At 47.6% G+C, this 10,238-nt stretch overlaps 1 protein-coding gene across 1 annotated transcript in view; it reads left to right on the plus strand.

The window, feature by feature from the left end:
- LOC308609767 (BCL-6 corepressor-like) overlaps window positions 1–9,548 on the plus strand; it is a gene marked incomplete at its 5' end in the record, with an annotated part of 20,682 nt that extends 11,134 nt beyond the window's left edge. The window contains 5 exon segments of the mRNA XM_081259064.1: window positions 3,288–3,454; window positions 4,605–4,750; window positions 5,425–5,581; window positions 7,006–7,293; window positions 8,814–9,548. Of these exon segments, the coding sequence (XP_081115190.1) occupies window positions 3,288–3,454; window positions 4,605–4,750; window positions 5,425–5,581; window positions 7,006–7,293; window positions 8,814–8,850 (795 nt within the window).
- Window positions 9,549–10,238: the final 690 nt, after the last annotated feature.

Here is a 10,238-nt window from a genome sequence, read left to right on the forward strand (position 1 = left end):
GTGCTGCTGCACCCGCCGTGGAGGGCGGGGCTCCGAGCCCCACCTGTGAACTTGGCATCATTTCCAGCAGCCTCCCTTTGGGACCAGAGAGGTCAAAAGACCCTCGTTGGTCCTCTAAGACAGTTTCCATTTTGGTTTGGTGGCTCTGAGGCCTGCACCAAGGGGCACTTGATCCATCCTTTTTTAGGCTACCTGGCCTTTGATTGCACAGGAAGCCTTGGGAATGTTTAAGGTCGGATTTGTTTCTTTCTTCAAATGTAAATTTCAATATGTAGATTCCACAGATCACCAGTGTTGATGCTGAACATTGTGACAAGTAGATGAACGCTTACAACTTTGAATCCAACTTCCTGGGATTTCTCTGGGCAGAATTTTAAATGTTGGGATGATGGCCCAGTTGGGAGATGTGGCAGCTTCAACCTTTTCAAATTGAAGGACAGTTTGCTTAAGCAGATAAGGGTGTGGTTTGGGAGGGTTTTCCTGAAGTTTTGTCTTCAGCATTCTTGGTTATTTTCTTCTGCTTAGCCAAAGATACCATGTGCAGTATAAAGGCTGTCTGAGCTTTATGTCATGATAATCTGGTTCTGGAAGTTTAGAAACACACTCTGGCTTCAGATCCGCGTTAAATAGATCACTTGCGTGGCCAAAGACCTCAAACCTTTCCCTCCTGGGAAAAAGGCTTCTATTTCTTAGGCTGAAACTCCAGTGTGCAACCACATGCTTGTGCCTTTAGCGGTGATGGTTAAATTTTCTATGAACTGATTAAGTCATGTTTTTCAAAAAGTTAATGAGGCATTTAATTAACAACGTCGGGCTTATGGCCTTTATGGTTACATTTTGCGGGTAATGGCATTCGGCTTATAGCCGCTGAACAGAGAGCTGTCCGACAAAAGCAGTTTGACTTTGCTTGGGAATGGCTGGGCTGCCCTTCAGACACTCCCGTTTATTTCTAGCGGAGAAAATAGACCAACGAATGTGTTGCGTCGACAGACTCGCCCCGCCTCTTCACCTTTCAGTTAGAGAAAGTGTTGGTGGCGATGGTTGCCATCCATTTAGAGGCCATCACCCTCCTAGTTAGGATAGTGTAGTTAGCCCACTTGACCCCCAACAGAGAAGGCCTGTGGGATGCTCGTCACAGCTGGATTGCATCCCTCTAACTGGGGCCCTCTTGGGCCCTTTGATTCTTCCCAGCTGACCAGGTACCAAAGACCTGAGTTATAGGTCTAGTACTTCATGTTAATTGAACTTGGGGTTTAATATCTCTGGGCCTCAGTTTCCAAGTGTTGAATGAGGATGGTACTACCTTCCTTTCCTGGTAGCTCCTGGGTTCCTGTGGGTGACAGAAGACGTCCTCATCTGGGGAAATGAGAAGCACTGTGTAAATAGTGGTATCAACGTGGTTGAGTTAGGACAGCCCGTGGCAAAAAGTCTGACCTGGCCGTGGGGCTACTGCTGCCTCTGCTGCCATCTTCCGGGAGAAGAGAGTTGACTTACCCATCAGCTTGGACGGCCTTTCATTTCTAGGTACCCTTGAATCTGCCCTAGTAGTGATGAAGGTTTCCAGGTGAAGGCCATGATTGTCACAGAAAATAAACCCTGGGTTGAGTAAATTGATGTGTGCACAGCAGTTGGTGGCGTTCAGACCTGATCCCAGAGCCACGTGACAGGGCCTCTCCCTGGCTGGGGCACACAACTCATTAGCTTGCAGCCGTCCACTCAAGTCTGGCTAGTGAGGGCCTGCTAAAAGAGCAGCAGCTTCATGCGGTATCCTGGATACCAGGGCTCGGGGCAGGTGGCCTGGGAGCCCAGAGGATTGTGGGCTTTCTGGCAGGTTGGGATGTAAACGGAGAAACGCATTCGTGGGCGTGCCTTTTCTCTTCCTCCTCTTGTTTTGGAAGGGAGCTGCTGCAGTGACCTGAAGTAACAGGGCCCCGATGGCCAGGTTTACCAGCATGCCCCATTGGGTTCACGTGGTAAGCAAATGGAACATTCTAGTTTGCTCCCAAGTGAGTGGTCACCTTTGATTGGCGTGTCCTCCAAAGGGCATAAAAGGTTTTACAGAACCCATCTCGCACTTATGAGCAGCTAGAATGACCCCCGTTTTAGGTTTAACAGATAAGTTACCTGAGAGATGTCACAAGGAGGCCTGTTCTGACCCCATCCCATCCCCCCTTACCCAGCAGACCATGTGTTGGGCCACATGCACGTTCTGCCTACTCCCAGCTCTCAGAACCTGACGGCTCTCTGCTGGGCACGACTTACCCAGTATTAACAGTATAACGTGTTTTCTGGTGGCAAATGCTTTCGATGTGTCTGAAAACTTTCTTAAGGTAATAAAACATTGAATAAGTTCCTGCTCTGCTTACTGGGAGTGGTTCATATTAATATTTTAACAAGCCAAAGAAATAAGGTTAATAACAGTGATTCTAATGCACAGTGTTGACACAGAACATCTCCGGGGGCGGGGGTGAACGTTTTATTTGATTCTTGAAATGTGGAGGTTGCAGCCTGTGGTGTATCAGGTTCCTGTCATTAACTTGGGGCAGAATCAGTCTAAAATTTTCATATTTACTTGAGAGGGTGGAGTGAGGCAAAATAGAGGGTGGGGTTATTGGAGGCATTTTGTGTCATTCCTCGAGGATGGAGGGAGAGAGCTTCTCTTTAACTCCACTTAACATACAGACAAGAGCATCTGAGGCCCAGGTTCTGATTTGGGTTCTTAACAAGGGTTGCGAGGATGTAGGTGACCTGGGTGTCCCTGCTTCTCTAAGCTGGGGAATGTTCTCTGGCTGATTTAAGCTCTCTTTAAGTGTTGGTCATCCATACTTTGATCTAAACTTGTGTTATCGTCCACTGCCACTGACTGAACAGACCCATCAAGTGAGAATGGTCTGTGCTTGGCAATGTGTCATCTAAGATGTTAGCAGCCGTGACACCTCTGTACTGGTCACGTCGGCCCCTGGGCTGAGGGCTTCCATCGCTATCCGAATGCGTCCTCTCAGCAGCCCTGTGGAAGCTTGGAGAAGTTCAAGGGTAACTTGCCCATGGCCAGGCCACTGGTGCAGCAGAGCCTTAGACAACACTGTCTGCATCTCCAAGCCCTTCTCACGCACTCTCACCCCCCACCAGGATGCCTGCCGCCTGCCCGCGCCATGGTGGGCTTTTGGCCCCAAGGATGTATGCCTTTGAAAGTGGGCACCGGCAAGCTATGGGGAGGTCACCCTTACAAGGTTCACTGTATGGTTGTCTGATGGTATCTCCTCTCCTCTCCTCTCCTCTCCCCGTAGGAAGTGGTCTTGTACTGCCTGGAGAACAAGATTTGTGATGTGAACCACCGCGACAACGCGGGTTACTGTGCCCTGCACGAGGCTTGTGCAAGAGGTTGGCTCAACATCGTACGACACCTCCTTGAATATGGCGCCGATGTCAACTGCAGTGCCCAGGATGGAACCGGGTCAGTGGCGGTCTTGCTCTTGGCGTGGCCCTGCTGGGGCATAGGCAGTGGTTCTCAGGGTGTGCGGGGAACCCCAGAAGGAAAGATGGAGAGTGAGTGCCATGTAAGCACACTGGTGGTGGAGTCCTCTAGAATGGAATCGGACAGATCTTTCTGGCAAATTTACATAGAACTTTAAAACTCTATGACGCTCTTATGGACAGAAGTCCCTGAAAATGTTGAGCCTGCATGAATAATCAGGGGTGTTCTCTTTTAAGACCGTGGACTCTTCACCAGCGTCTGTTGAATCTCACTCTTGAACATATATGTGAGTTGAAAGTTGCAGGAGTACAGACAGGTCCAGTGGCAACTGGCTTGATAGGACCTGCCGTGTCCACCCACATCCCCGGGCCTGGCCCCCACTCTGTCCTTGACCTCGGTTTATTGGCCAGAGGCCCATGTCTGAGTCAGCCCAAGCATCTTCCTGGTTGGACCTGGGATGCCACCACGAGGCAGGGCACTGGGGCTTTCGTGACAGTCATAAAATGAGCAAAACCGTAAGGTATTTGGTGGTTCATGGTTTCCAAATAGCATCCTTTCTGGATGGGACTGCGGACAGTGTTCCTGACCCCAGCGGACACGGGCAGGAGGACTCTGTATCCTCCTGAGAACTCGCCCTGCCTGTCGACTGCTTCTGGGCGAGAGGGTTGATCACTCATCTCCAAATTGGTTTCAGGAGAGGTTCCACTTTGCCCCTAGTTTCTTTTACCAACTGCACTTTTTGGGTTTTGTTTGTAATGGTGTAACAATGGCTTCTCGTATCTGCTTCCGTGGTGCTGGGGTTCTTCCCCCCACCCCGCCGTATGTTACCTTCTTACAGTCTGTCACTATTTAAGTTCATTGGAAACATTTTCATCGTGGCCTGAGTTCCTCCTTGGGCCATGCATTAAGAGAGATTTGCATTGAAGAATTAGGCCTGAGATGGTCCCTTCACCTGTCCCGTAAAGGGTTATGTGTTGAAATAACAGAGTAATTTGTCGCAGCGACCGTACACTCACCTCCTCGGTGAAATAGCGCGCCTACGAGGCTTGGCCGCACACGCTCGATTTTGCCCCGTGTCCTTAGAAGCAAGCGTCGCGTGCACAGGTGTAATCCCCCGCACCTCTCCTAGGCCTCTCCACGATGCTGTCAAGAATGATCATCTCGAAATTGTCCGCTTGCTCCTCTCCTACGGTGCTGTTCCTACCCTGGCTACGTACTCAGGTAGAACCATCAAGAAAGTGAACCACAGCGAACTTCTGGAGAAGTTCTTAACAGGTACGGCAGAGGTCAAGACACGGTCTTGTTCAAGCATCTAGACGGTGACTTCACAGCCTTTCACCTGGGTTCCCCCTACCCCCACCCCCCGTTTACTCTAAGTGACCCTTTACTGGGAAAAGCGGCCCAACGTTAGTCTGTCAAAGAAGAGATACGTACTTTGAATTTTGCGAGGTGGGGGGCTGGAAAACTCTTGGCTAGCCAGGCTAGCTTTTGTTTGGCAGGCTGGGGCGGTGAGGCGGGCAGTCCCTCAGGAAGGCGGGTGGACGCGTGGGGAGGTTTCAGTCAGATACCTGGAGGCGTGTGCAGTGGGACTTGTCAGGAGGTGACACCAGCCCCAGCGTGAGATGTTCCCGAACTCCAGCAGCATTTGCCTCTTACCAGCAGGCGTTATCTTGTTTCTCTCTCTCTCTCTTCCCCCCCCCCCCACCTCTGCAGACAGTTTAAATAACCTGCAGGCTCCTGACGACGGTAGCCCCGGTTGCTCTTCGGAGTTCTCTGGCAGCTCTGTGTGTGCTGAACAGCCTTGTTCGTTTCAGTTGGGCTTCTGGGGGTGGTGGTGGTGCTGTGAGCAGGACTTGCTTGGGAAAGAATTTTTCCAGAGTCCTTTTTGGCGAACAGCTGGAATCTTGCTCCAGCTTACTGACCTCTCTCTTGTTTGCCCCCCCGGTTAGAACCAGATGATGAAAGTGGTTATGATGTTTTAGCAAATCCCCCAGGACCGGAGGACCAGGATGACAGCAACGAGGCCTATGGTGACCTATTGGAATCTGAATTTTCCGAAGACCCCCTTTTGCCGTGTTATAACGTCCAGGTGTCCGTCGCTCAGGGGTGAGCGTGGCCAGCATGTGGTCAAGAGCCAGCCCAGCTGCTCTGTGGGGTGGCAGGAGTTAGAAATCCCCTTCAGTAGATGAGGGTGGCTGGGTTGGGGGGTGAGTGAATTCCTCACCAAGTGTCCACCGACCTCACATAATGCAGTGGAACTTTTCCAGAAAAGTTTGGGGGTGGGAGGGCTCCCCAGCCAACTGCCCTCATTGGAACACACCCCTAGAGCCCAAAGGACACGGGAGTCAGCGACTGCAATTGCACAGTTTCAGTCAGTAAACTCTTGGGGAAGGGATCCTCCCCAAACGGCTACCATAGGGGCCTTCCAAGGCGCGTGAGGTCCACGGGACGATACTGATGTGTACCCGCTTCTCGTATAAGATTAGAGAAAGCCGTATGTGGCACCTGGGATCTTATGTGTCTTCAGATTTGCATAGATCGAGTCTTGTCCCCACGGTCGGGCCACTGTGCCCCATGACCAACCCTTTGGAGTGAACACATCAGGAGACCTTGCTCTGCTGTGTGTTGACCCCGGTGCTTAAGGAGTAGCATCCTCCTTGGACTCTGAGGCTGGGAACGTGTCTGCCCTTGTGGTGACATTCTATTCGGGATAGAGATGATAAAGCGTGGCAGGGTATCAGGAAGGATTGTACCACCTCCCTTCTCGAAAAAGCCTCACTCCCGGCAGCATTGAGAGGCAGGTTGGAGGTGTGGGAAAGGCAAGGAAAGCCAGGTGACCTCGAGTGTTTCTCATGCTCTCTCCGTGAGGGCCGGAGGAGAGGAGAGGTCAAAGAGGTGTTTGCCATCTCCCTTGGGTTGGCATACAGACTGGTTTTCCCCAGTGACTAGAACGGGGTGCACTTACTTGGAGAGGGGTGACCTGAGTTGTGACCAGAGCCAAGGCAGCACTGGGGTGGCCTGCAACGAGGCTCGTTCAGGGGCGCTGCTCCTGCTTTTGTCTAAGTTGGCTGGTCTGCCCTAGGTGGTCTCTTAACACATGCACATGAGTCCAGAGTTCCCCCGCTAGAAGTAGATCTTCCGGGCTTCCCTGGTGGCACAGTGGTTAAGAATCTGCCTGTCAGTTCAGGGGACACAGGTTCGAGCCCTGGTCTTGGAAGATCCCACATGCCACGGAGCAACTAAGCCTGTGCGCCACAGCTACTGAGCCTGCACTCTAGAGCCCGCGAGCCACAACTAGAGAAAGCCCGTGCGCAGCAACAGGCCCAATGCAGCCAAAAATAAATAAATAAATAAAATTACAAAAGAAAAAGAAGAAGTAGACCTTCTAAGGACAGTGAGAAGTGGGGTGGGGGTGGGGTAATCAAAGTGGAAGTAGCAGGCCCTTTCACCGCCAGGAGACGGGTAGTTCATAGTTGGGAGCGCCTCTAATTTTGCCGGAAACTCAAACCACTGTCCTTTCTCTGGTGTAGGCCTCGTAACTGGCTGTTGCTCTCAGACCTGCTCAAGAAACTGCAAATGTCCTCCTGCATATTCCGCTGCAATTTCCCAAATGTGGAAATCGTCACCATCGCGGAGGCCGAGTTCTGCCGGCAAGTGTCAGCAAGTCTCTTATTCTCTTGCCCCAAAGACCTGGAGTCCTGTAATCCAGAAAGTAAGGAGCTCTTAGATCTGGTGGAGTTCACGAACGAGCTTCAGACTCTGCTGGGCTCATCCGTGGAGTGGATCCTCCCCAGAGACCTGGACTCAGACGACAACTGGTGAGCTTGCCAGGGCCCGCCGTGTACAGTGTGTCATGGTGTTAATCCTTGTGCATATGTGTCCTAATACGACTATTTCTGTAAAGAAAGGACACTATGAGACACGACTCCAGTCGGAAGGACTTCATGTTTTTTTCTTTTTAAAATTTTAAGTCAGTTTTTATGAAGTTGTTAATAAAGTTTCTTTACTTTTCAATGTACACATGCTTTGGAATATGTTTGTTTTTACTCGGAACAATTGTTTCTTTTCTTTTTTAAGGAGAAAAAAAAAAAGGCAAAGGAGCTCCACACTTTGACTTAATTTCATACAAAGCTCCGACGACAGAGGCCATAACTGTTGAGAGTTGCTTTTGGGGCAAATTAAACCAGTAAAATTTTAAACTCTTCCTCCATATTAAAGGGATTGACTAAATTGGCCACTTTGGTGTACCTGTGTCCTGCGAATTGTCCAGTTGGAGATGGAGGTTTAGAAAGTGAGTTTCAGTCTTGTTTAAGTCTCTTCCCATCAGACTGGTGTCGTGATTTCCTACACACCATGTTACTTCCTGTCTACCTTTCCTTGGTGTTGTTCATGCCTGGATTGTCTCCTGTACCTGCTCAAACCTTGGTCCATTCTCATTTGTACCATGGAAGTTTGTCATGCTGGATACTGTCAGAACTAATTTTACTTAAGTTTGCGTTAAGGTGCAAAGCACACGTTTTGTATATTTTCTGTTTTTTGTGTTTGTGTATATTTTATGGTTTCGCTTCAAGAAATATTATGGGAAGGGAAATAGCAAGATGTAAAGAGCAAAAAAGTCATCATTCTCTTTCAATTGTTAGAACATCTATCTGCAATCATAATTATGATGCACTGTGGTATGTGTTAAAATAGTAAATACATGTAACGTCCCGTAGGAGCAGCAAACTCAGTGGTGTTGGTGAGGGTGTGTCATGGAAGTAATTACAACGCAGGTGACTGTTGGTTGGGGTCCTGCAACATTAGTGTGCCTTCCCTGTGTCCAGTAGTGGTCTGGAGGGGTCAGGAAGCCTGCCTTTGAATTTGAGGGAACAGAGGGTTTGAGGTCCGCTCTCTTCTATTGCTCTAGTACACTGCACAGCAGCAGTATACTGGGTTTATAGTTGACGTTTAAATCGCTGATTGATCATTAAGATTGGGATGTATCTTTGGAAATGAAAATAGGAAGAATCGTATGCTTTTTCTTTTTTTTCCTATATCTGAAAAGGTATGTAGTACTTTGCTGAGTGGTTGGGAATCAAGTTTGCAGTATTCAGTGTATTCAGTTTTAGTATCTAAGTAGAATTAAACTGTTGCTGTAAACTGGAATAGCACTTTGTTACTGACAAGTTTTAGAATGCATCTGTTCGTCAATTACCTGTTTGGGAAGATTGTAGTTAATGATTTTGAGAATGTGGCTATAAACTTCCAACTGACTCAAGAAAAGCAAATAAGTCAAGATTGACAAATGTATAGGCTCTTCATCTTATTGTGCGTGTGGGTTTTTTTTTTTTCCTTTTAGTTATTTGTCAAGGTATAAAGAATTCTATCACACTTAAGACAAGTTAAGTAAACTTCACGGGGTGTATTCTGTCATGGCATGGAGCCGATCCCATGGCCTAGATCTTAAAGGTGATTTTATGTTTAAACTTTCATGAAAACATATGTGATTGAAACACATTAATATATTGATACAGAGGGCAGTTAATTTTTGTCTTTTTTTTGTGTGTGTGTGGTACTGTTGTGGCCTCTCCCATTGCGGAGCACAGGCTCTGGACGCACAGGCTCAGCGGCCATGGCTCACGGGCCTAGCCGCTCCGCGGCATGTGGGATCTTCCCGGACCGGGGCACGAACCCATGTCCCCTGCATTGGCAGGCGGACTCTCAACCACTGCGCCACCAGGGAAGCCCTAATTTTTGTCTTTTGATACATGTGAGCGCAGCTTTCATTTTGCTGAAAGAATGTGACCAGTTTTCAGTTTGGGATTCTACCATTTAGTAAAGATAGTCCACTTAATTTTAGAAATAGATTTAATATATAATACCTAATAATACTTCTATGAATGTTTTTTTACTGAAAACTTTTATTGTAATACTCTGAAGAAACTATGCCATTCTAGTCTTCAAGACTTAAATGAATCAAGTGTTTATTAGCTGTTGTAGTTTTTAAACTAATAAAAGTCAGTACATCAGCAATTTGTAAATACAGTTTTTAAAATAATGCCTTAACAACTTTACAGTGGTTATAATGACTGTATTTAGGCCTAAAGTTAGTTAATAATTTGACATGAAGGCTTTTTAATAGTTTGATGGTGCAGATCAGGGATAGGTAAACTCTGGCTGGTGGGCCAGATCCAGCCCGTCGCCTGGCTTTGTAAAGGAAGTTTTTCTGGAACATAGTCGCACCCGTTGTTTACATGGTAGTTATGGCTCCTTTCACCCTACACTAGTGGGGCAGAGTAGTTGCAACAGTAACTGTACAGCCCACAAATCTGGAAATGTTTAAATTTAGATTTTAAAAATTGAAAAATTCTTTGAGCCTATACAGGGCAAGTGCATTGACCCCTGAGGTAGAAAACAGTCAGGAACTTGGGTGCGGAAGCCAAATGGCCTAGGTTCAAATCCCCTTTCTCCCATTTCATAGCTAGTGACCATGGGCAAATCACTTAACCTCTATGCCTCCTTATGAGGTTTAAATGCACTTATTTGTATAAATAGTGCCTGGCACATACTAAGCGCTGTGTAAGTGATTGCTGTTGTTTCTGCTTGGAGTTTTAATAAGTTATTGTTAATAGAAAAATGACACTAATGATTTTCCTTTTAGAGTAACAAAGGCACTTTGAGTCTTTTACTTTTTCAGAAATGTAATAAGACTTTTTTCATTGACAGTCAGTGTTCCCTGTTACCAAAATTTACTTTATGAATATAAAGAATTGAATGTCTTCAG

The sequence above is a fragment of the Mesoplodon bidens genome (assembly GCF_964165515.1).
Source record: "Mesoplodon bidens genome assembly, contig: HAP1_SCAFFOLD_146, whole genome shotgun sequence".
Lineage (NCBI taxonomy): Eukaryota > Metazoa > Chordata > Mammalia > Artiodactyla > Ziphiidae > Mesoplodon > Mesoplodon bidens.